This window comes from Aulonocara sp. 'chitande type north' Nkhata Bay, linkage group LG4, assembly GCF_057382095.1.
Source record: "Aulonocara sp. 'chitande type north' Nkhata Bay isolate Kocher_YH1m ecotype deep benthic linkage group LG4, A_spYH_male_GT1.1, whole genome shotgun sequence".
Taxonomy (NCBI): Eukaryota; Metazoa; Chordata; class Actinopteri; order Cichliformes; family Cichlidae; genus Aulonocara; species Aulonocara sp. 'chitande type north' Nkhata Bay.
This window is the reverse complement of record NC_141347.1, coordinates 30739064-30766179: the sequence shown is the minus strand read 5'-3', so window position 1 is coordinate 30766179 and position 27116 is coordinate 30739064. Positions and strand designations below refer to the sequence as shown.

Here is a 27116-nt window from a genome sequence, read left to right as displayed (position 1 = left end):
CTATCTGTGTTTTTCACACCATCTCTATTCATATCTGTTAGCAGCGTTAATTTTGTCAGCAACAATCTGAGTCTGTCTGTCTGACTGAGACAGAGCGCTTCTTCTGCACAAACTTTGGCTGTTGAATGGGAGGCCTATTGAATCACGGCCACACCCAGCTTCTGCAGATCCTACCACCAAATGCATAAACAGACACAGGCCCACCTGGCATTCACATCCATTTTAAGAAAGGGGGGGGTTGTAAATGTGAGTCAATAAGCATATATATTAGAGGTGTAAATGCACCCGTGTTGTGATAAATCATCTGGTCTTACAAAAAAAAAAAAAAAAGATATAAAGGACATGAAATGGAAACTGTTTAGTGGCAAATTCAGCTAAAAAGGAAAACTACTGCATATATCTTGTAAAATACAGAAGATTTTCTATTATTAATATAAGTTTTGAAAAAAATTTGATGAATTTCTGCTAAATTGTAAAGATTAGCAGAAATTCATCTAAAATAGAATTTAGATTAACAAATGAACTAAATAAATACAAGCCATTACATTTATACTAAATTAATGTAATGTCAAAAATTCTAAGGCTACACTGTAATAGTCCCTGCAATGACCTAATCTACTCAACTACACTGACCACTTTAAGCAAAATTTCAAAAAACAAAAAAAATAACAATGATATAATCTCATAGTATTTAACCGATCATAGCCTCTACTTATAAATTTATTTTATGTGAGAATAAAGAACGTAATCCACCAAGACATAATCCACATGAGCCTAATAGTAATTACTGGCATAAATAGGCAAGCACAGAGACACAAACCTGCTCAAGATGCCAAGTAGAGTCAATGCGGGGTTTGATTTTGCCGTCCTTGTAGAAATCCAGAATGGTATTCATTGCCTCGGTGATGAGCTCTGTCTCCCCATCTAGGTAGCCAAGGTGGAAGCCACACACCGACTTGTTTCCCTGAATCAAGCTGAGTGTGTGGATGGAGAACTGGTGGTACCAGTTCTTTGCCACAGCAAGCAGGTTCTTCTTTTGTCCTGCCAGCATGTTAGCCGCTCCTGGCAGAAAAAGTAAGAGCTTAAATCGCTTATCACTGGAATAAAAAGCTTAAGAAAGACTTTCAACTAGAAACTAACTTAGAGCAGGCCAGCTACACACCTGCAGTCAAAGGTTTTGTGACTACCTTAAATTCATGAAACACAGACTACTCAAAACTCTTTGTGTTGGCTCCTACCATTGAACTGTTATTGAGGCTGGCAAATTTATATGTCTATAGATATTAAGATATATAATATGGGGAGTTGTAAATAGATGGGGAAGGAACTGGAACCCTTTATTCTGCACTCTTTTGTTAGACCACACCCATTTTCAAACTACACCTCAGTTTTGATCTCAACTTCTCATCCTCAGTGGTGAGGATTAATACTTATTTTTCCACAGACAGAAACATGCATGCACGCCTGCCAAAATAGTCTAAATCTTCTTTGTGGTAGTAATAATACAGTATTTTCTCCAGGACAAAATTTTGCCATGAGATTCAATTATGAAATTTCCCAGTCCCCCACCAACTTTCTCAGTTTTTTTTCATCTGCAACAGCTTTACCCACCTGATAACCTATTTTCATTTCCTGATAACCTATTTTCATCTTAGTGGTGAAAGACCCACTCTATTAATGTATTAAAAAATGAGCAGAAAATTGGACGACAGGTAATTTTTTGTCAAGTAATGTACACAAAAAGATCACAAATGTTTCTTTTTAACTGGTCATTTAGTGTGGAGATTTGCCGTTTTGGCTGTTTTACGTCACTGTAAATTGAATATCTCTGTCAAGCGTCAAGTGCTGCACCTTGTTATATCGAGTTTGTTGTTTCCCTTCTGTCTCCCCTCAGTCCTCAAACTCTCACCTACACCTTCCACCCTAAAAAAAAACCCTCTTTAGCACTTCAGCTGTCACTGTCAACACATCCCTATTCCCCCTCATCCTGCGTTCATGTAGCCTATGGCCTCACTGTGTGAGCTTTTCTCAAGGGAAACAGGGGACACAAAGCATGCTCTGACAGAAAGAGGGACCCAGTCTGCTACATTCAGACACATTCCAGGTTTCTTGCGCATAAAACACTCATTGTTCGGCTATGCATACTTCTGATAAGCTGGAAAAGAAGCTGAGGGAGAGGATGGTGGGGTGGAGCTGGAGGGTTTTGTGGGGGTGACATGGATGAATGGGCGAGGGTGGAGGGCACCATGCTGGGTAGTAGGTTTCTGAGCAACATGCAAAGGGAGCACCCTGTTCTCCATGGATGCCGACCCCACCCACTGCATGTATACTGGTTCGAGTTTGGCATCTCAACACAGCTAGTGTAAAGGGCTTCCCACGAATGACATGCAGCATGCCGATGACATGGGCCTCTATTCTGCCCACCACTCTACTAGTCTGCTACAAATTAAAGGTTTGACATCATCGGTCTTATATTGGGTATATTGTCTTTTGTTGATGTGCTTTATTTCAAGCTGTAGAGTTGCAGTTAAAAAAAATGAAGCAGTAAATTGAAGCCTTAGCATTCCTACTAATGTTACATGACGCTATAATAAGGTCACCAACAATTATAATGGCCAACATTTTGGTTTAGACCTTAAGTTTTAGAAAAAAAAAGAAAAAAAAAAGTGGCCACTTAATAGTATAGTTAAAAAATTACAGCCCAAATTATTGGCCTGTTCTTCCAAAGCAATGTTGTGGATGGCTGTCTCGTGAAAATTACCAACTGACTCTCAAGCATTGGCCTTGTTTTTCTACTTACCATAGGTAATAAGTTTGCCCATAGGCTTCAGCAGGTTGTAGGCCTTATGGGTATCTGATCCTCCAAGAGGGTCCAGTATTATGTCCATCCCTGGAGCAAAATAGAGAAGAAAGGGACAGTCATCACTGGTGTGAATTCAGAGAGAACAGCCTGCCAAGTCTCCTCAGCAGCCACCTCTGCATGGCAGAGTTCACTGGGAGTAGCAAGTGTGGCCAAGTCGCACCATGTTTGCACAGAGACGAGCCCATATATTCCAAGAGACGTAAGAAGAAGAGTCGAGTAAGGGCCTGCTTGTTTGATGTTCTTTCATTCTTGTCACTGATCAGACCAGAGGGATAAAATGACTTTCTGTTGCTGTCCATTCCTTGGAGGATAGAATAATAACCTACCCTCTGAACAGATGGTAAAGGATGGCAATCTAACTATGAAGGTTTCTTTGTGGCTTATTAATGGTGAACTATATAAGCTCAGGCCTAATGATGCTCCTTTCCGCCAGAGGGGACTCCTCAAATTGGGCTACCCCTCCTTGCTCTATTAAACCCTGCTTTTATTGATTGTGGGAGGCTCACAGCAGGACTCCGCCTTGACCACAGCACACATAAATTGACAGGCAGCCAAAGACACAGAGGGAAAGGTAGAGAGCAGGACTGCACATTGATCCAGGCTTCTAATTAGATACATTGTGTCCAAAGTGTCAGTTCTCGCTATCTGTCTCTGTAATGCCTGTCTGTCTAACTCTATGTTACAAAGAACAGAGACGGCCTGAAGAGGGGACTATGAAATGAGCCACCAGCATAATAACAGTCTCCATCCTGCTAGGATCACAGCAGTAGTTGGAAGGAGAAACAGGAACTGAACATTGTTTCATTTGACTGAAAAGCTGAATTCTTTTGTGCTCATCTTGGCGAGTCCATCTACATAAAACTGTGTGGATACGTTGTTGGTGGCAGTGAGAATCCAAACAGTCACTGTTTAGTGAAATGAGTTTGCTGGGTAGGGAAAATGACTCCCTACATGCTATCCGTCTAGTGCACATTGCAGCCAGCTCTGTCGAGAAAGACAATGTGGTTGAAAATGTATCATCTCAGTGTTTGCAGCCACACAGTACTGGTTCTTGCCAGGGGAAAATATCAATCTGAATTTCAGATTGTTTCAGTTTCAATATGAATTTAGGCAGCTTTAACAGTGCATATGGCTAATTTTCTTACCTTTTGGACTGATCTTGCGGACTTCCTCCACATAGTCCTTGGTGCGATAGTCAATGGCATGCGTAACTCCACCCTGGGTGATGGTCTCATGTTTACTGGCTGAAGCAGTGCCAAACACAGTCACATCCTTCACTGTCTTGCACAGCTGAGTAGCTGCAATCCCCACACCACCTGAAGGAAGACAAGAGTTAATTTGATGTGTGAAATCATGAACTGCAAAAAAACACGATTTGTAATGAATTCTAGTGCAAACTCTATTTGGCATGGATTTATAACCAACTTAATCTTTCAAGGCAACACCCTGAACAAAACATACCTCAACACAAGCATCTAGGAATTTCCATTCTACACATACTTATGGCAGGTAAATGTGATTTTAATTATTAATTCTCCCAAACAAGCAAGTCAATATCAGTGTGAATGTGTTTTGCTCAGGGGTATGTAAGGAGCGCATTAAACACAATCACATTAACCCAGCTGGCCTGGGGTGAATAGACACCCACACACATCCAGGTCTGGAGAAAGTAGCCATTGTAGCTCAAATGACATCGAATTTCTGGTTCTCTTATTTGAAACAACCTGTCAAAAATTCCAAAGTCAAAAAAAAAAAAAAAAAAGTAGCTCAAGTCTTTTTTTCCCCACCATTTGGAAAATGACAGTTGGATTACAAATGAAATAGTTCCTTATGATCATGTCAGCTGAAAACAAAAAGGGCTCCACTGTCCAAGACTTTAAAGACAGATTGGATGTTTTGGATATCTGTGTTTTTTGTGTGCTGTATTCCAAAGTGTGTACATAGTTGTGGCAAAAGCCTCTGCCAGTGTTTGCAAAGGCAGCCAGCGCAAGAAGTAATAGGTTACTGATAAGCAGTGGCTTGTTTGAAATAGGGCCTGACTTGAGGACTTGAACTGAAAGGCATCCATAAAGGTCATTCATGCCTGACCAAGTAAAGAGTGCATCTTATCTGAATCAGAGAGTAAAGCAAAACATATTTAAATAACAAATTTTTAATTGCATAGTTGGGCTGCCTGTCTGCTAGAAAGGTTTGGAGTAGATGAATAATTTGCATGCTTACATAGACATCTACACTTAAATATTTAGTAGACTATGGAAGATCAAGAGCAAGATCATCTTAAAGACAGGAAGACAGAGACATGCATGAGAAGCACACATTTGATTGCCCTTGTGCAAAAGATTAGACTTGTGGAATTGATTGTTGTCAATAAGTTATCTTTACATACAGTGATAAAATGCACACAGTAGCAAAGTGTTTTGAACATGCCGTGGGATGTGTTGTTTTCAGTGCTTTCGATAACGTTGGAATTTTCGTTTCTTTTGTGATGCACAGAGCGAATGTTGTGCATCAGATGACACTGATGCACCTCTGGTCCCTTCATATAAACGTAAAGATTATTCTGAGCCAGTGAACCAGTCTTTTCAGAGCAACGTCTCAGCAGTTCCTCTCTGCGGATGCACTATTGCATAAAAACAGCAAAAAATAAATAAACTGAACCAAGATTTAATGATAGGATTAGGCCCCATTCTCTTACCAGCATGAAAAATAAAATGGTTTGCTTTTACTCCCGTGTTAAAAATAAATGAAAGTTTTGTAACTAAAATGTGTTATAGAGGAGAAAGAACCAGGAAATAAAAGCCGAATTTTTTAAAATTCAACTGCTTCAAAAGCCTTATTTTCAATGTGACGACAAGAAATTCTTTTTATTTTGTGATTTTAATTTGACAGCCTTCGACCAGGAGAGGTGAATCAATCACTCTGCATTGGTGTTATCAAGCCTACTGACACCAACGTTATTGAAGGGTATGAGAATCAAAGCTCTTGCTGCTGGACATGAAGTAAAAATGAAAGTGAACAATAAACTGTTTTTTGATACACAGTCACCAAAATCATTCAAGGAGCGTCTTTTAAAGAAAAAAAAAAAAAAAAAGTAGTTACAGCGAACGGCATATTTAAAATCACAATAATTCCTTTAGTCAGTTCAAAAGACTTAAAACAAACACTTCATGGTTCACAGCAATGATTCTGATCTCATTTTCTGTTAGATTTGAATCTTTCACAGGGTTCAAAAAAGGGTCAAAAAACTTGTAAAGACAAATCCAAATCATTTTAATTTGCTTCACAAACCTTCATTTCAGTGTAAAGAAAGAAATGTATTCTGTGTTGTTTTGTTGATGTAAGAGCCCGAGTCCAGGAGAGATGAATCAGCCGCTCTTCGTTACTATAATCACGCCTGCTGACACCGAGGGTACAACTAACGAGAAAACAAAATCGAGGCTGTTGCTGTTGGATGTGAGTGCCGTCACGGCTGCGTTATAACAGCACCGTCTCTCCTTGTCCTCAGTGAGAAACCAAGTTTGCGTTGCCAAGGAAACCTCGGCCAAATTGCCGACAATGACTGAGCAGAGGGAGCCATTTTGTTTCAATAACTGCTCTTGCTTTGGGCAAGTTTGTCATTAGTATCATATCTTACGTTATAATTAATATGTGATAACAAACAGTTCATCACAAAGCTGCATGCATGTTTCCACACATTCGAACACAGCGCAAACATGCCTGCTTGACTTGAGTTTTTGCACTAGTGCACACGCGACAGTTTGCGTGAGGTAGAGGGGAAGGCAGACAAAGTGAGAAATTGTTGAATATGCATCGCCTGTCATGTGGGAGGTTTAAGAGCTGTTTTTAGTCAATGGCTTTTTCCCCTTCTGTTGCAGTAATACATAGTGAGGGGAAAACGTAGCAATAAGTGTCTGTTTTAATGATATTGTACACCCATATTTTGATAACGAGAGAAGACAAAATTAGTTCATATTGGCTGGTTACAAATGTTTCCAGTCAAAGAAACATTGTGGCCAATGAGGAGAACGGTACCTGTTTCTGAATCCCATGAGAACAAACTCCTGATCCTCCATCACAAGACTCCTGAGCTGTGCCAGAACCCCTTATTGCACCCCATCTCGATTCGCAAATACACACACACAGACACACACGGACACACACATTGATACATGCACAGATCACAAAGGAGAGAGGAGCGGGGCCATAGCTTTGAACAGCTCTTAATGGCTGCTGGTATCTGCTAATCTTCACAAATATGCCAAGATTAAAATATTAACCTCTTATTAACCTAGTGCTTTTGCTTGTGTTCCTGAATTATAAGTCTTCCCTTTATATCTATTTCTTTTAACTAAAATAATGTTTCTTGGCAGGAGCAGAGTGTGAATTCATGTTAATTTAGAACCAGCCACAAACACTGATCCATTTGCTCAGGGAAGCAAAAAGCAGCTTAAGTACATTTTTGTTGCTAATTACATTTCTTCTCCTGAAGATTCAATTGAATTGTTTACACTCGGCGATTAGGAAATGTCAAAAAGCATCCACCTATCTGTTGTGTTCTTCCCTCTCCCTCTCCGGAGAAGCTGGATAAACAGTAGGGTTTTTGTCTTTCCCTGAATCCGTACATTCTAACATTCTGGCACAAATTGCACTTGGCTTCCACAATATGAGTTAGGAGTGAAGAGGAATTTTCCCCAAAACACAGTGGAATCCAAACTGACACTGAGGCCACTATTATTGCTCCACACCCAGAGTTCACCAGCAGGGGAGGGTGGGGACATGAGAAATATTTTTCAGATTTATAAAAATAAATGAAATATCCACGTCGAGCGTCAATCAACTTTAAAGCCATATCCTTGTCAGCGTTTTGTGTTACTTGCCCAAATGAAGATCATCTTACACGTCACGGTGTTACTCAATTGTATGAGTCAGTCTGTGATTTCAGGTGTTAGTATGGGGACGGATGGAGGCCGTACGGTTACTGTCAACACCAGAAGATGACTAGTCCCTGGTCCTTGTTTCTTTTTCTGGGATTTCTTCACAGAAGGACTCATGTCCTCCTTAACCTATCATTAGTGGCTAACAAAGAATGAAATACAGGAATCTCTTGTTACCCAGAGTCACCATGGCAGGGTTACAATCTCAACAAGTTGAACCTAATAAACTTGTTGAGATTCTTGCTGTTCTTTTCAGCTCTATAATTGACTTCAGATACAACTCCTGTAATGACAAAAGGAGCTGTGGCTGGCTGTTGTTAATGTGTACTTTTGAGGTATTATACTACATTATACAAACTCTGTGTTTTCTGGAATGACTGTTCTAGTGTGTGTACTTGCACTGTGGGCTTGAAGAGCAGTTTAATGTGCTCTCTCTAATGTTGAAATTCTGTGTTTCATACAGGAAATCCACTTTTAGTTACTGTGAGTGAATTTAAAAAAAAAAACAAAAAAACATCCCTTGCACATATGTGATGGTGGCCCCTGTAATTTCCTGAGTAATGATTCTCACGTAGCACTAACAAAAACAGTCACAGCACAGACCAAATAATAATATGCATGTAAAGGTATAGACATAACCTTCTTTTCTTGTCGCAAAATGAAACACAAGCTGGTGTGCACTTATTCTGTTTTGCCACACAGATACAGATACGATCACACAAACAGGTGTCCTGAAAAAGGTTTCACATACACCTGTGACTGTATGTGGTGGTTGGGATGAGGGTAGATGGGGTCATTTGTCAACGGCTACAGCAATGAGAGCGCGAACAAGCAACGTGATTGGTGGGTTAGGTTGGAGGTTGCCCTGGTTTCTCTTTCCTATCTGTGCAGCTGATCTGCCTGCCGGCAATGCCAGGCCCAGGGAACGCAGAGACGGTTCAACCACGCAGCCCAGATTCCCGCTTAGTGGTCAGAGTGAATTAGCATTTGCTAAACTAGGGTACGACCTCCTGTGCACACAGACTGGAAAGAAGAGGAAGGGAAATCATTTATAAAGACACAGACTTTTGTAATCACTCCAAGGAGCAACAAATCTGTGAGAGCCAGAGATGTAAGTACGCATGAGCTAATGCTTAAACAGCAAGGGACTTTGTTAGCTGGTAAATAATTAATGAGAACAGTAATCTGTGAGGGAGTCCTGGGAGGAGAAAATTACACTGAAATAAGAATCTTTCTTGGAATCATACAACATCCCCCCCAAAAAACCCCAAAACAAAAAAAACCAAAAAAAAACAACAACACACATTTTGCCAGTCCCATCTGCAGTCAACTGCGCACTGGTGGCTTACACATATGCCTTAGGCATTGCCTGAAGGTTTGACAGGAGTCATGAAGATCTATACCAGGATATGGTTCTCATTTACCAAACCCGAGAGATCCAGCCACCTGTTTCACTCACTAAGCATTCAGAGATCACTGACAGTACACTTGCAATACTGAGGTGCATATAGAACCCCCCCCACAAAAAAGGAAAAGTTGTAATTATTTCAGATACCCAAGTTCCCCAAGTCCTTTCAATGTGCTATGTAGAGAACTGTCCGACAGCTGCTTCTAAAGCAGGACAAGTATGAAAGCAGTTAAAAATAACATCCCTTCACATTAGTTGTTTGCAGAGGCATGAGGGATTCAAAGGTAAAAAATGGTCTAAGAAACTTTCAGTTGTTTCATTATTGCTTTCACAATTCACACGGCGCAATGGAGATTAAAAGCATGCTTTCAAGCTGTCCCCCATCACAGTCAAGAGTGTATTTCACCAACATACAGCAGCTGGAAGCCTCTCACTTCAACTCTTGCCAGCTAATCCTCAGTGTAACCCTGGCGTAAGGCTATCCTATACACTCCAGGAAGATGCAGCTGCAGCAGCCACCATAATTGGTCGCTGAGAAAAATAAAATCCAAAACACGAACCTCAAACTTTATGAGCCGAGATAATTGATAACATATGATGGAGACGAAAGCACCTTACAGTGCTATTAGTGTGCAGAGTATTTTTTTTTTTAAGCAGTGAAAGATTGAGCTGGAAATCCAGGCATTCATGGGGGACATGGCTGAAGCACAGAAGCAGAATCCTCCCCTACAGCGCCACCTAATTCTTATTATGCATTCTACATCTCCAACACAATGCGTGACACCTAATGCTGGACCGCAGTCAGTCATAAATAAAACAGAGGTAGACGTCATGTTTGGAAGCAGTGGAGCCCCATATGTATGCAGGAATGTGTAGTGTGGGTGTGGTGGGGGGGGGGGGGGGGGGGGCGACGACGACTGGCCAGGGTTCATAAACATTAGGGCCAGTTCAGGGAGAGGTCAGAGGAAAGGCAGTTGGCTGGGTACAGTGAAAAACCCACGAGATGCATCCTAATGCCGCTAAACTTCGTCCCCACCCAAGCCCTCTGGGGAAAACAAAAGGGGAAACGTGCGTACGTTCCCCGATGACGAAGACTAGAGCACGGATATGGAGAGGTCAAGCAGAGGGAGCAGAGGTCACGGAGTGCCGGAGGCGGAGGAGGACAACGGAGGATGCAGATGTGAAACGCAGTGGAGTAGAGAGGCACGATGGGAGGAAATACAAAAAGCCATTGTTTGGAGAGAAAGGACAGGAGCGGACCCACGAGAGAAGCAGCTGAGGACTATTCACCAGAGTTTACTTACATGCACATAAAGGCCTGACTGACAGACAGAGTCTAAACACCAGGCAGGCATTCCTATCTGGTCACCTGATCCTGATGGGTTAAGGTCACCATACATTTGAGGAAATGTTGCTCTTCATGCTGATGTGACATTACCAGAAAACATGGAGACACAAAAGCATCCATCCCTGAAGACGCTCACAACAGAGTTCAGCAGGTTATTCCCATGAACATCTGTCACTGCTTTCCATCAGCAAGAGTATTAAAATTTATCACCACCATTAATGCAACTTTTCACAAAATGAGGTTGAAAATGACCTGGGAGAAATTTGGAGTAAAACTAATGAATAAATTATTTTTATAGGGAAAATAGAGGCCAAAATATATAAAAATAAGTGCTGGCCTTCATTACACTGAAATACTTGTTGAATCCTTTTTATTTCTACAGAATGATAAAACTTTTTGACATGTGTGGTGTGAACTTTTTTCCAGCTTTTGAAGTGAGACCTGGCAAATTTTTTTTAGAAGCCACTGATTCAAAGCAACCAGCTGCGAAGGGTTATGTTATTATTTCTGACATTACCGGTAACCTTTACTTCAGTTTCATACGATCTTTAAATCTTGAAATATGGTGGCACGGTGGTTAGCAATGTTGCCTCACAGCAAGAAGGTCCTGAGTTCAGCTCCACCATCAGGCCAGGGTCTTTCTGTGTGGAGTTTGCATGTTCTCCCCATGTTCACATGGGTTCTCTCTGGTTACTCCGGTTACTTGGATGTCTTTTTCTTTCAAAGACATGCAATTAGTGGGGATAAGTTAATTGGAAACTCTAAATTGCCCATAGATGTGAATGTGAGTCTAAATGGTTGTCTGCATCTGTGTGTTAGCCCTGCGACAGACTAGCGACCTGTCCAGGGTGTACCCAGCCTCTCGTCCAAGATAGCTGGGATAGGCTCCATCTCCCCCGCCACCCCGAAAAGGATAAGAAGCTGAGAATGGATGGATTCTGTGAAATTTCACATGCACAGTTTAACAATTAGAATGACCCTCATGTCATTATAATAAACATATAGTGAGTTAGAATAGCATAAAAAATTCCTCCATCCGAAAGTATACAAACCTACCAGTATACCTACCAGTATTTCTTCAGCTCATTCATCAGGTCTTAAAATAAAGTGGAACAATTACAAGTTAACCATTTAAGAGCCAGATTATTTCTTGAAAGGGACCAACTTTTTTTTTAATGACATAATTTTCTCTATATTGTAAATCCATTCTAGAAGAGGAGATCCCTCTTCTGTTGGTCTTCCAGGACTCTGCTACTTGTCCCCTGACTTAAAGATTTTTTTTGCATTTTATTCTTCTCATCCAAACTATGATATACATCAATGTTAGTAACCTTTATATAAGAAAAACTCCCAAATCTGTCAAAAATGATATGATTAGATGTTCATTATTAGGAATTATTGTTCAACTAAAGGTTTTAGGACCTTCAGGGACGCTTTAAATATAATTTAATTAATCATTTTCCAAAGCGATTAATTAGCGGATTAGATTCTTATAAGAAAAAAAAAAAGAAAGAAAAACAGTCAGTCAGAGTCAAAGAATTTACTAGAAAGACATGAAGGTGAGGAATGAAGAAAATTACTCAAACAGAGAGTCTATGTGGTAAAAAGCTGTCGATCTTGGCCTTCAATAAAAAGAAAAAATAACCAGTTTATATCGTAGTTACAACTGTACTTTGTCACTGAGGTTGAAAAACCAATCACTGCCTGTGCTACTCCTGGGTTATGTGGCCCAGTTAATCTCATCTTAAAGCTCACTATATTATCTTTGCTCAACATAAACAAATGTTGCAAGAACGTGGTGTTATGCAGACATGTCTTACACACAAGATCAGTGTTGTTTGTTTGGGTGCACTTCCACATGCACCCAGCAATTGCAAAATTTTGAGACAGTCTAATGAGTCTAATGTAAATCCCTTTGCCTATTTATGCTAGTCAAATGGGTGGAGCTGTGAGAAAGGTTTAGCTGTAACTCACTATTGTGTCATAACTTCATAGGATAAAAGATGCATGTACCTTGGAATTGCATATCGATTAATTTTACCTGTGGAAACAGATGATAACAAACACCAGCACTAACAAATGATGTTATAAAAGATAAATCTTCTCAAAGTTACTACACATAATAAGAGTGCCTTGTGAGTATGAACAATATGGAAAGTCCAACTAAGAGTCATAACCCCTGCCCCCTCCATGTCAAAATGAAACCAGGGATATTTGAGTTGTGATGTGCTCAGAACTCAATCATGTGATGTGCTTAATCATGGACTGCAAAAAGGGGTCACAGGTAAACATTGCTTCAGTGTTAGCCAAAAAAGGGAACCATCGCCTTAGATTACTTTACTATAAAGCTAGAAGCAATGCCTGTGTTAGCAGTTAAGTTGTTTATTATCTAAAAACAAAGTGGTAATTGTTTTGTCTATAAAACATGTTAGAAAGTACTGAAAGTTTCCCATGATCATCAGATCACTTTCTTTTTCTGTCAGAAATTATAGAAATTTCATTTACAATAACATGAATGACATAAAAGCAACAAGTCTTTTTGTGCAAGCTAAACTTTCATTTAGTAAAAGGCTTTAGACTAATATGTACTAGCATACTTTTGATACCACTTTTTATTTTTTATATATTTATAAAAATAGTGCGTATTCAAAAAGCTTGTCTCTCTTACTCTGGGCCAGAAATTTCAGCTTCCGCACACTTACATACAGCAAATTGTTCAGTTTCATTACTGTCTGAGCGGAAGAGCACAGCGGTGCCGTGGTTTGCACGGTTACCTCACAGCAAGAAGGTCCTGTGTTTGAATCCATAAGCCTGCTGGCTTGTGGCTTTTTGCATGGTGTTTGTGTGTTCTCCCTGTGTCTGTGAGAGTTCTCTTGGTTACTCCGGTTTCCATTGATGGTTGAAAGACAAGCCTGTTAGGTCTTAATTTGAAATAACCAGTTGCACTGGAATGGTGGAATACATTTTGTAAGGAACATAAGCACCCCTGGCTTTAATCTCCTTCTTGTTATTGGAAAACAGACTTGAAAGAACAGCGCAGATAGGTCTGTAGACACTCAGTCTTACCCCACCCCCATCTCTCTTTGACCCTGTCACAGCAGACACCTTTGATCACACTAATCAGAGAACATCAGGAACAATTTTGACAGACTCAGGGTGGGACACGCACACACACACACACACGCGCGCACGCACACACACACGCACTTTGAGCCACGCAGCCGATGATGATGTTAAGAGAAGGATGCACGCAGCTCTCACGCTCTAACACCTTATTCAGAAAAGGCACTACTAATATACACACTGCTAGCTTTTAGAGCGGTGCAGCAGGACGTACACTATTTGCAATGATTATTTACACATGCAAGGAATGACAGAGCACTGGCAAGACTGTTCAGCAAATATTTTTGTCATAGCCTCAGCAATGTGCTTTTACAATCCTGATGTCCGGACAGCTGGCGAGCCAGGATTGGCAGCCTGCCCTGAGAAACCAGAGATGCCGCATCAACCAAACCAGCAGGGAAATGTGTCTTACACCACACCACACAGCATTCCTCTCATCGACAACACACTCTGCACAGGAACCCTTGGGCCATACAGTTTTTGTATTCACAGGGATGAATTGCATCAACTAGATGATATGATTAATGCAAACATTTGGGATTCCTCTGTAGACCACCAGTTCCACAACTATGAGCACGTTAGCTGTCATTCAGCTCGGGGCATATCGCAGTTTAGTTTACAAATTCATTCTTTTTTTCAGTGTTAATGTCAAGGGATGCATTCACCTGGCAGTCAGGTTTCTTAGCAATCCTCACCCACAAACTGCTCCCAAAGCTGAGGGACCCCTTTCTTGCTCCCTCTACACAATTAAACTGGGAATAAGACAAAAAGTGAGAAATGTGCAGTGGTAGACAGCAGAAAAGGGGAAGGGAGAATGAGAGAGCGTCTTATTTTGGCTAGTGTTCTTCAGTTCTCTCCAGCTGGCCTGATTGTGTAAACAGAGCAATTAAATGCTCTCAAGCTTTGTGGATCACACCCCAAAACAGGTGCTTTTACTCCCTCAATCCCCATCTCTCTCCCTCCCACCCACTCGCTCTGAACGTTGACCGTTTACACTCCAGGTGGCAGGTGCTCTTATATTAGTGGAGTCCTAGAGAGAGTAAAACACTGAGCCATATCTCATACAGATGAAGTCTGGGACCTTTTCCATTGGCTATAATTCATAAAGAAAAATGCATAAACAGGGCACGCAGAGAAGGAGAAAGTCAAGAAGTGAAAGTGCCAAAGGGTGTTTTCTTTAGTCTGTAATACCAGCTTTGTATCTTTGATTTGTGTTCTTCTGATGAACTGTAAAATGGTCTCTTTAACTCTATTAAAGAGGTTGATATAAACACAGTTCACAATCACAGAGATGGTGCAAACTAAGATGAAACTGACAAATAGCTGTAGGATTACATTTATTTACATATGACCTTTTTGGAATGCAGGCAATTATTCAAAGCTGCAAGCACAGTGGTTGAAGTAACAATCCCTTTTATCAATGTATCTTCAACCTATGCCTAGCAGAAAACAAGGAGTCTGTGTGTTCCACATGGGCATAAAAATTTCTCTATATTTTTGAAAACTGGTTTCTGCTTAGTTTTTACCTGCAGCCGCATGGACGAGCACGCTCTGGTTGGGTCGCAGGTTGCCAAAGTCAAACAGCATCATGTAGGCGGTGATGTAGTTGACAGGCAGGGCTGCTGCCTCCTCAAAACTCATCCCCTCTGGGATTAGGAAGGTGTGGTTTGCTGGCACCACTGCTACCTCCTGCCACAGCCCAAAGCGGTTCAGCACCATAACCTTATCACCAACCTGAAACAAAGAGCACAGCAAGACATGGGTGGAAAGAAATTGTAAATTCAGTTCTTGTAACCCGGGGGCCAGAGCTTGTTAGGGGGTAAATGAATAGTTATTATAGACGGTCTGATTACATTACATGCACATATTAAGTTAACACGTGAACAATTTATTTTCTTAACGAATCTGCATTAAAAATAATTAGAGATTATGGATGCAGAGAAAACAAGTGAGTGAATTAGCATCATGGACAATACTTTAAACAGCAAACTAAAGGTATAGATGAATGGAATGTAGGCTAAAATGAATGGATAAATCACTGAAATGGTTACAAGTTTTCCAGTGCAACTTGCAGCTCTACAAATGACTGGAACATGCAGAATTAAAATAAGATCTCATTTAAAATTCATTTAATTGAACACATTCGCATTATTGATGAGTAGTGTCGATGAGGGGATTTTTGAGTTCATCCCACCTGACAAAAAAGATTGACACCAAAGTCCTAAAGCACTGGAAAATCAGTAAGATATCTGTTTCCCACTAAAATATATCTGAATCCCGTGGACCACCTTACAATGATGTAAGCCAGGGAAAAACCTCTCCTTTCTGTCTCTGGGTCAATATTGTATCAACTGCAGAGTGACACATTACAATAATGTATGTATAACAGATTTTTAAACAATTTTCTTAAATAAGGTCTAAATTCTGCAATACTTTAACCGACTGAGTTCTTGAGATGAACCCATTTCACTGCTGGAGGCGCTGGTCTGTTCATCTCCTGCTATCTTTGTCTCATAGTCCTTAGTGCAGTGTGAATGATGCAATCCACAGAACAGAAATAATTAGACTAAGGTTTATTTTTATCTTATAGCAACACACACAAACATGCGGCCACCTCGGTCACCAAACTCAAACACTTTGCTTTTAAAGTGTGGAAGCAAAGAAGGAAAGCGATAAACTAGAGCAGAATAAGAATAGTAACCAGAGCTGCGCCGAGTTTATAAAGGAAGAAAAACAGTGATGCAGTTAAAGAAAAAGAAGAAAAAAAAGATTTGAAGTTGTTAACTGCTTGCACGAAGATTTTGTTAGCTTTAAAAACCAACATGCATCGTATTAAAACATGAGAAAGAATTAAAGTATTAAATGCGATCAGGAAATAACACTCAAGAAGGGGAAAAAACCAAACAATGACTACATCGTAAGTGCCCTCTTGGCTCTTAATATGAGAAAACATGTGAGAAGCATTTAATAATTTTGCCAGTGTACTGGTGTAGAACAACTTTGGTCCCAGGTGCAATGTGTGTTTCATATCCTAATCACCATCTTGTCCTTTTACCGCTCTCAGACTATCCTTATCAAAGCAGGATCCTCCAATTCGCAAAAGCCACAATTAGCCATGATATTACCACCCCCCCCCCCCCCCCCCCCCCCCCCCCAGCAGGCTAACTAACCAATCAGGAGAACTTAGTCGAGGGACACAAGAAACAACGACAACTGTAGCATTATAAATCTTTTCCTGTTTTCTTCCTCCCCCCTAACCACAGCTCCTGACATAGCTCACCCTCCCACCTCGTTTCCACTCTCCCCACTTTTTCTCTTCCCTTCTTTCTCTTTCACTTCCTGACTCCTTTTCCTCTTATAACTATAGAATGTCTTCCTTCCCCTTCTCCAGTCCCGCGTCTCATCCTGTCTGTGACTTCTTTGACATCCCCTCTTTCATCACCAGTTCTTCATCCTCCGTTGTCTCTTTCTGTCTTAACCATCCTTTTTCTTCTTTCCCTTGTGAGGAGTGTCCCGTATCACCTCTTCCTCATCAGTGAGACAGGACAATGGGGCCCATCTTCTCCCCTGGCTTCTCTCCACCCATCACAGTCCCTGCCAGATTCTTCCCCATGGCTGAGCATAAGACAAGCTCTCGCCTCCTGGGAACAAACCCTCTCCACCCGGGCTTCTCTAATGGTCTGGAGGGAGCCATGCGCCTCGCTGTCTATCCATTCCAATTAGAGAGATCTCTCTCTCTTTTCATACCCTCATCTTTCTGTCTAAAGGCTGAGTGATTTGGTATATTTCAGAGTATACTATCACTTTTTTACCACGGGCTACTTCCCTTGGCTTGCTGACAGCTCTCTCACATTTCCATCTCCTTGTCTTTTCTTACCGCTGGGATCTTCAAATTCATCAACCTCTGTGATTTAATTGGGGGTGCAGTGTGGTACAAATCGATACGCGGGGGAGTTCAGGCGTTTACAGGAAACAAACATGACTCACAAATGCATTTGCAGCCATTCTTCCATGCCCATGTAAAGCATGTGAGTTACTGTCAGTCACACAGAAGCTGCGTAGGAACATTCAAGGCCAAATAAACCAGCCTTGTGACACTTCTGTTACAACATCTTCACAGTGTGACAAACGCATAGCCTCTTCTTGCACTTCCTTTCTCTGCCTTCATGCTGCATCAGATGTAGTTAGGGTGAGGAGTGCAGGCACCTTGAACAAAGACATTGTATATGAATGGACTTTTGGGGTATGCAAGCCTCCTAGTCAGCTGCTTTGTGGCTTGGAGCTTTGATGATGTAGGCAAAAAAATTATCAAGTTTAAAAAAAAAGAAAGGTTGAACAAAGTCAGGTTCAGGCGAAAGATAAAGGCTAAACATAACACCCACACAGCTCTTGTGACTCCTGTGAATAAAATTAAAGCATACATATTTCTGCTGCATCAGTAGGCGTTAGGTTCAACATGGAGTTTGTATGGTGTTAAGGCCACACCCAGCTCCCATCCAGCAAACTACGTGATGGTCTGCAAGCTGTTTTTTGCTTTTTGCACTCACTTGCTGCATCTCTATATTTTATCCATCATCTTTTTTCCCCTCAGATGAATTAAGAAAGTCTAGTTGTTCACCTTTAGAAATTTCCAGAAGAGAAAGGAAAGCACGCGTTACAAGCTCAAGAAGACAATAGAGAAAGCTGTTCTTTAGAAAGCCAGCAACTGTTACAAGGCCAGAATAAGTGAAGGCAGCACGACAGAGCAAGTTGCCGATAGCCCAGCGGTCATAGACAGAATTAAGAGCTTATATGAAAGGAAAAAAAGCTATAGATAAAGGCAGGGGAGGATTGATGGAGGAAATACCAGACTGACAATGTGGGCCAGGGAGATAATTGAGAACATATGGGCGAGATCCTCACCGAGGGAGAACATTTTTAAAGCTGGTCTGATGTAAAAAAAACAAACAAAAAACAAAACATTAAAAAAAAACACGCTGATGTTTAGTGTCACGGGAGCTTCAGGGTGATTCATTTTTTTCTGATCTTACTCAGTGTTTTACTTTTCCCCACATTTGCTTGCTAGGGTTATTTCAGGTGACTCAACTCCTGTAATACTTCAGTCAACTTATTGTTCTTTGAAGGGAAAGTTACTGATAGACAATGGAGGAGAAAAAAAATCAATAAAAGGAGGTCAAGATAGAGGAAAAACCAGCGTACGGGACTGTTTGATCCATGTACTGATTTGAGTTTCAAAACAAATATTGCTTAATCTTTGAACATAATCTAAAAATGTTTAATAGCCTTTATCTATACTTCAAGAATTTTAGTAAACTACAATAAAGAGCTGAGAGCTCTAAACTATAACTTCACAGTTTATTACTTTAATGAATAATTACATGTCCTTGCTGCATTTCCTTACTTAAGTTTCTTATAACAGGACATCAGTGTTCTTGCAATTCCCCTACTTCTTGCACCACATGTGTATGTGAATACTGTCCTATTCAGCATTTTAACAAACTTCCTGAAGATGAATCCTGACCAGATGTCATTAATTGCTATGGGTGTCTTAGTCAGGGTGGCCCATAGCTAGATAAACCTTAACTCTCTCTTTGGCCAGACAAACACCAAAAACCCATTCACACACCGGCAACAGAGTCTAAATACAAAACCACCTGTTTAAACACAACAACACTTTTAAAGTCATGCTTTGAAGTGAGAAATTTAGAATCCCACGAGTCTTTGCACTCGCCAAAGGGGGGAGAAAGTGTAGAAGCATTAAAAAGACTCAAAAACACTACTGTACACAGTTTTCTGTATTTTAAAGCAGTTCTCATGCATTTCAGAAATTAACCTAAAGCATTGCATATCTAATATGCTATATCAATGTTTTGGAAATATGAAATAAAACAGATTGCACTCTACTTAACCACTGTTTATCTTACTTTATTTAATTAAGAAGCAATAAATTTATTGCCTTTATGTATTATATATGGGAAGAAAGACACTCAGACACTCCCACTGTTGAATGTCTTTGTGTGCATATGCCTATCTGGGAGAGATACAGGGCAGACAAATAATGCAGCAGTGGGTGATGAGCCTCCCAAAAATTCTGTGCCATCAGGGGTCAGCACATTCCATGAGAGTCAGCTGCCAAAAGATTGCAGTGATCTCTATCCATTAGGAAGATTGTCTCCTAATTCTATAAGCTAAAGGCCGCAAGGGGATGTAGGAGCGTATCGATAGGCTGTGTGTTTCTATGTGTGCTTTGTGACCTTTAAATCAAATCAACATCCCTGACAATGTGGAAAGGAGCAATGAAGTATTCTTGAAACACAGGGGTCTTCGCTTTCTATGATGTCTGGCTGCTGTAAGTTCACCCATCACCAATCATTTAATTAACCCTATTACTGTTATCCTGCAATAGATTAGCCATCCATCTAGGGATCCACACCTTACAGACATATGTGCCACTCCCTGTCAGATGGACTGATTCTGCACTTGCATCACATGGTGTTGTCCACAGATATTAACTGGACGATGTGAGAAAATCTGGTACTAGTACAACAAGCAGCGTGAGTCATCATTGGCTGCTTTGTAACGCTTGGGTTCTTTTTTTTTTTTTGTTTAAAAACCTTTAAAAGGCGTTACCGTGGTGATGCCATGCTGCTAGGAGACAAGACATAGATTCATATGGCTCATCGTGCAATTTAAGACAGACACCAATAATCCTGCTGCCATCACAACGCATCGTTCTTTGTGGATGACAATCAAGGTGGAAGGGGCTTCAATATTCTGTTTAATTTACTTAATTGTCTGAGAGCGCACTGGTTTGAACTTTTGATGTTGAAACACTGGGTTAAAGAGATCTCTGAGCACAGGACATATGATTCGATATCTGTTGGAACATAGTGCGACTGATTCAGTTTCTCACACCATGCTGTCTGTTGCGTCGCGCCTCGCCCTTTCCATTCGTGTGTGCGCCATCGTCGCTCCCGGTAACAAAAGGCGTCGGTGACTTCGGTCTCCGCCACCGGTGTCAAGTCATAATATTTACTGTGACAGCGTTCCATATTCTCCAAAATAAAATGCCTATTAATTAGCCTAACATTTTGCAAGTAGAGCCATGTTTGTATACCCATTAGCCACTCTTTTAAATAATTTTCCATCAAAAGTGCTCGTTTTCTTACACCTAATTGCTTCCTTCTTTTTCTTAACAAAATATGATAGGCTAATAAACACATGAACGCGTTAGTAGCTTTAATTCTGAAGGCAGAACACACTCATTTCCGGTCTTGTCCACGGTGTCTCCAGCTAACTTGACGCAACACGCCGCACCATGGCGCACATCAAAGCGCAGCATAGCGTAGGTGCAGCAAGGATGGAAGGCATCCCACAGATTACATGTGTTTATATAGATTTAGACTTTCAACATGAATGTTTGGTGTGAACAGAGAATCCTTCTCAATCTCAGCAACTAGTTTGTACTTGAAGTTGCTCAATCTAAGTGCGCACTGGTAGCGCAATTCGAAAACCGGGGAGACAAGAGGGGCGACGCCTCTGTTGGCCGCATTGTGCACAACTTGCCTCATTAACACACTTTTGGCTTCTTCAAAAGAGATGAAAAATCAACATGAGCACACTGACATGCTTTATTGCTTTTCACGTTAAGACAACAAGTGCCATCTGCTTTCTACGCAGAAGTGAATGAATGGATGTGAAACCACATTAGCTCAATATTAAACCAAAAAGCCGATTTATATTATCCCCGTATTTTGGATGAATTGCCCTGCAATCGATTGATGACGTTAAATTAATTTAATCGTGGAAATGGAAACCCGACCGCTACTTTTTTCCAGTGAAGGGAGAAAAGCCTGACACGCCCATGCCCAGATGTAACAGTTCGGCCCCAAACTGAATGAAATACATATCACCAAAACATTAACACAAGCACAGCAAGTTTTTTTTATATGACACAGTAAAAGAAAGAAAAGGCAACAGCTAGTTTGTGCTTACTTTTCTGTCTGTTACTTCCTCCCCTACAGCCTCCACCACCCCGGAGCACTCCATTCCCGGGGTAACCGGCGGGGACGGCAGCCGGTCGTACAGCCCCTGTCTGGCCATCAAGTCGGCGAAGTTCAGTCCGCATGCCTTGACCCGAACCAGGACCTCACCAGCCTTGAGTGTCGGCTTGCCTTTCTTCACCTGCAGCTTGACTTTATCATACCCCCCGTAGCCGGTGAGCACCAGAGCGCGGTAGGTGAAGGTCTCCTCTTCAGGGACCTTCTCGGTGGTCGCCGCCGGGGTGGCCGCTGCCTCTGCGGCGGCGGCGGGTGGGGACTCCGTCTTGGGTGGCTCGGTTTTGGGCTCCTCGGTAGGTTTGGTTTCCTGCTTTTGGTCCACGGCGTTTTGCTGCTGAGCAGGTGCGTCTTCTCCAGACATTGTGCAGACAGTGATGAGCCTAGAAAATCACTTGGAGTTTTTTTTGACTTCTTGTGCTTTTGTTGCCGTGGACGGGCTTGCTGCTTTCAGTCAGATGCTTGACTTGCAAGTAAAAGAAAATGTGAGGGACAGAGCTCCTTTTTCAGCAGTCTAGCATGGAGACGCGACCCGTGCAAAGTGGGCTGATCAGTGGCCAGTGGTTGTCAACGCCGCGCTCTGACAGAGAGTGTGAGTGGGACGAGACATAGGCAGTCTGGAAAACACGGAGTGCTGATGAAGCTTGGGGATTGGCTTGTATGACTGGGTGGATTTGGCTGTCTGTCTTTGACTATAGAATGAGCCTATATTGCATTAAGCAGAGGGATGATTTACAAAAAATGTCAATTAAGACTGAAAGGCAAGTAAAGCAATCCTTGGAAAAACGTTCAAGCCTGCTATTCCTTCCAATCCTCTTAAGAATATTAAGGTGCTGTGGTTAAAGGAAAAAGTAGCTTTAAAAATAGAAAAGCACTTCAAAGAAAGCTGCAGTTAAAGATTAATACAAGATTAACTACACCATGTGACACAAAAATACCACCATAGACTCAGTAGGCTTTTCATTTTAGGCACTGAATTATATAAACATGTTTATTTAATATTTCTTTTAGCAGGAATGTGTTGGCTGTTTACTGCAGCCTGTTTAACAGTGAGGTTTGTGGAACACCAGGAGCCACAGGAAACGTCTGTTTATGCTGCCTATTCTGCAGTAGGATTTGCAGGAACTTTGGACCTGCTTACTGCTCATTGTTGTAACTTCCCTGCACAGACAGCTCAGAAAAAAATATGAGCTTGTGTTGAGGTCAAGCCAGTGTTTGATGAAACGATATAACCTGCTTTGTGTTATCCTTCCACAGAAAGGAGGATCCAGAGCCACGGGGCAGGATGACTCTTCCAAAAGTGGAACACTGGCACTCATAACATTCCCAGCTTTACTGTGAATATTATTCGCTGTATAATTTTAGAATTTTTTAGAAGCTTGTTGCGAACAAAAACATACAGCAAGTAGCACACGTAGCTGCTTATATTTTGTCCCAAACAGAAACATTTCCACTCATCAGCTCAATGCCTTTAGAGTTGAGGGCCTAGCCCAGTGTTCAGAGAGCTGTGACCACAAGAGGAGTGGTGAGACACCTTGTGGCTGTAAAGTGCCACTCAGCACAAACTCAGCAATCAATATCCCACAGCAGTGTAATGATGTAGGATGCAGGCATTATTGATCTGTCACTTTGACACAATGTTATAAGGCAGATGTCTATTGTTTCCCAACAGCACTGAGCCACTCTGTACATCGCTATGTTCAGGTTTCTCACATCTGAGAGGCCTTTCTTCACTTTAACTATGACAAGTCAGGAAAATGGCTTCATGTAGCAGCGACAAAGGGGCTTCGAAAACATGTCCATCACAGAATAGGCTTGCAATTAAAGGAAAGTAGGACCAAAGATGTACTGGACACCTGGTGTAGTGTGGAGACTTTCTCTATTGTCTAAGTAGGTTACTGAATGCACTATGTTGCTCGGTGGTGTAATTCAGCCTGAATAAAGTACTGTGTCACCACACTGCCAGGAAATAATAGACCGAGTCTGCAGGGAGTCTGGCTAGTCACCGAGGATGTGTGTGTGTGAACTACAAACACACACATATTTTCATTTCCATTAAAACTGGGCAAATTGTGGGACTAACAACAAATCTATGAGAAAAAAAAATCAATGAGAGCTCACTTAAACCCTCCACGTGGCTGTCAGCATGAATTATTACTGCAAATGTATGAAATGAATACAGCTGTGTGGCTATGGTGACTTATCAGCTTATTGGTGAATGTTTTTACCTTGTTAATAAAACAAAGGTAGTTTTTTTCCTGTATGGTTTGGTTACATTATCCTTGAGGAGGAAATCATTTTCAGAACTGGCTTCTTGCTTAATCTGTGGTTTCAGCCCTTTTTGCTTATGAACCCTATCATTAAGATAAGGTTCATAGGCAACTATTTTTGACTGTGGATTGTGAAAAGTTAAACTGTTACTTTGAATTTATCCTACTCTGGCTGTATCATATCGATTCTCTTCAGGGACTTGAAGAGTAAAATTCTTTTCACTATTTAAGATTTTATCTTGACCAGTTCAAACCCCAAGAATCAGAATCTCCGTGACAGACCTATGATCTGTGCAATTTCTGTGACGGGAGGAGGTTAAGAAGCTAATTGTGCTAAAAAGTGTATGTGTGTGCCTTAATCCATTAGATCCACCCAAAACTTTTTGATCTTAGCATTACAGGTACAACTGCCACAAAGGCTGACCTGGAGGGAGGTTCGAAATGCGAGTATTTCAAAGCAAAAAGGCAACACGGTTCAGTTTTTATGTTGGGTTTGAAATAAAATGCAGACTGTAATAATTTCACTGTAAAGCCTTCAGTCTCAATCAGTTGTACTTGGCACATTTACAGAAACTGAAAGCTTGGAAATAAGATGATCACCCACTGGGCATTTCCAAAAATTGGTTATAGTTTGGTGTCGAATGATCCACTGCCATATCTACACTATTAATCCATGGGTGTAATGAATTTGCTGGCTGAGTAGACTGTCAAGCATCTCTTAGCATTTAGCAGTATTCAGCACAGTCATAATGATAAACTGGCAATGGCAGGTAAAGCAGACTGAACCGTCAACATTACGGTGAATGCAAATCTCCCACTTTTTACTACAAACACTTTTATGCAAATAAATGCAATGTGGGTAATGTGAGTGGTTTGTGCATTCTGCAGAGTAAGGCTGTCTCTTTTTCTTGTGTGAGGTATTGTTTCCCTCGTGTTCAGCTATTTTAACAAACCAGGTCTCCAGGTCCCTTAACAGAGGTATGCTGTTTAAGTAAAATTAAACTCCATGAAATCTTTAGATATAGTTATTATAATGTACACAAGTTTTCTTAAACTGATAATGATCTTGAAAACATCCTAAATTTCTGCATGCTACAGGTCTTTGTTCCCCGAGTAAAACAAAACAAAAGCCTGCTTTAAAAATGAATGAATACTGCCACCTGCTGCTCTAATGACTCCAACATGAAGCATTTACTTTTTTAAAGATTCATTTCACTCAAATTAATTGAAATAAATATACATAGTACACAGGGCAAAACAAATTGTACAATTCCAACAAGTTTGAAAGTCAATATTTGGTATGAGCATCTTTATTCTTCAGCACAGCCTGAACTCTCTTTCTCATCATTTCTTTTTTCAAGAATAGTTCTCCAGGCCTCTTGAGGGACATTCAAAGCTGTTCTTTGGATGTTGGATGTCTTTTGCTCTGTTCTCTCTCAAGATGAGGTCCAAGCTCTCGGAAAGCCAATCCATTGTTTGTTTTTCTGTTCAGGTATGCTTTTAATAGCACTGCTAAATTATAGCCCCAAACTATGAAAGAGGACCATGTTTTACAGATAATCGTAGACAATCACAGTTTTACCTTTCTCCGGACTTCTTTCATACATATTGATGATAAGTTGAATGAAAATGTTCAAATATGGATTGATAAGACCGTAAGGCCTGATGTCACTAATTTTCAATCCAGTTCCTGTGTATGTTGGCATATTTCAACCTTTCTTCCTGTTTCTCTTCCTTAGGAATGGCTTCCTGACATCCACTCGTCTATTGACACCATTTCTAATGAGGCTTCTGAAAACTGAAGAGCCACATGCATCTCTCAGGTCCTGTGTTTGGTCTTTGCTGAATTCTTTCCTGTTTCTATGACATGAGATTTAGATACTTTTGAAATGCTGTAGATAGTTTTTTAGGCCTGCCACTTCTTCTTTTATTCCTTATTTGTCGAGTTTCCTCAGTTTCTTAAGGACGATTTGCACACTATGCAGAGATGTTCTAAGTTTTCAGCTAATAGCTCTTGGGGAATTGCCTTGGTGGTGCAAAACTGTCGAATTGTATTATCTTTCTCATTTTTTATAGATTCAACTAAAAAAAAGGGGCATCAAATCGTAATTTTGCAAAAAAAGCCCAGTTTGTAACAAATTGCCTAAAGAGACATTTTGAAATGGATCCTTTGTTTTTTTTGTTATGTTTAGACAAAACACTGATTCATTCCATGCAAACAGTTACAGAAGGCCTGTAACCAAGATAACATATAAACCCTGGCAGAATACTTTCAACATATTGTTGTGGTATGATACATAATGAAACACGGTAACACAAATGTTAATATTTAGCTCAGGTGTGCATAAGCGAGTTATCCAATGTAGAATGCAGAGGAAGGCAAAATGAACAAAAACGATGGTAAAGCAAGACAGGAAATGAAAATATTGCACAAAAAGCAATATCAACAAAAGATGGATACAAGGTAACCAAACAGATCATCTGACAAAAGCAAAGATACTCTGAATTTACCCAGATTACATTTTTTGAGCTTTTCATGTGGTTTAGAGCCTTGTTTTTTCAGCACTTACTTCCACCTTTAAAATATATCAGTATTATCTCTATATTACTGTATTCTATATTCTAATCTTCCCCAGATGTATTTATTATTAAGACTTATGTCTGATTTTTAATCTCTTTAATTAATTTATATAATTGCTTATTACTGCAAATCATTGTAATTTTATTAATTTTTTTCTGCAGTTTTAATTATTGGCCTATTAGTCATCTGTGAAGCACTGAACTGCACTAAGCTCGGAAACTCTTAAACCTCTTTAATTAAAAAAGGCCTAATCAGAATTCTACCTCAAAAACCACTGAACACCGTAATGATCCCAACTCCTTTTGGAAAATAATAAAACTTTGTACAGCGATGTAACCACAGACGAGATGTCAGCTCTTAAAGATTCAGGTAATTTAGGTGAAAAATGTGATATTCTAAAGTGCTTCAATGAACTTTTTTTAAAAATCTACATCCAGGATTAGAAAAACTTACTGAACAGAGGCATCTGTCTGCTCATAGTCCTATTCGGATTTATTTCTCTCATTAATACAAACAAACTCTTTGAGTAGTT

The 27116-nt window shown here is 40.6% G+C and overlaps 1 protein-coding gene across 1 annotated transcript in view; it reads right to left on the bottom strand.

Moving 5' to 3' along the window:
• Positions 1 to 22318, bottom strand: part of vat1 (vesicle amine transport 1) — a 30427-nt gene extending 8109 nt beyond the window's left edge. The window contains exons 1-5 of the mRNA XM_086289844.1: positions 21672 to 22318; positions 15203 to 15410; positions 4009 to 4179; positions 2801 to 2890; positions 821 to 1062 (exon numbers count right to left, since the gene is read on the bottom strand). Of these exons, the coding sequence (XP_086145970.1) occupies positions 821 to 1062; positions 2801 to 2890; positions 4009 to 4179; positions 15203 to 15410; positions 21672 to 22097 (1137 nt within the window). The 5' untranslated portion in view covers positions 22098 to 22318. The remainder of the gene's footprint in view (positions 1 to 820; positions 1063 to 2800; positions 2891 to 4008; positions 4180 to 15202; positions 15411 to 21671) is intronic.
• Between the last annotated feature and the right edge of the window lie 4798 nt (positions 22319 to 27116).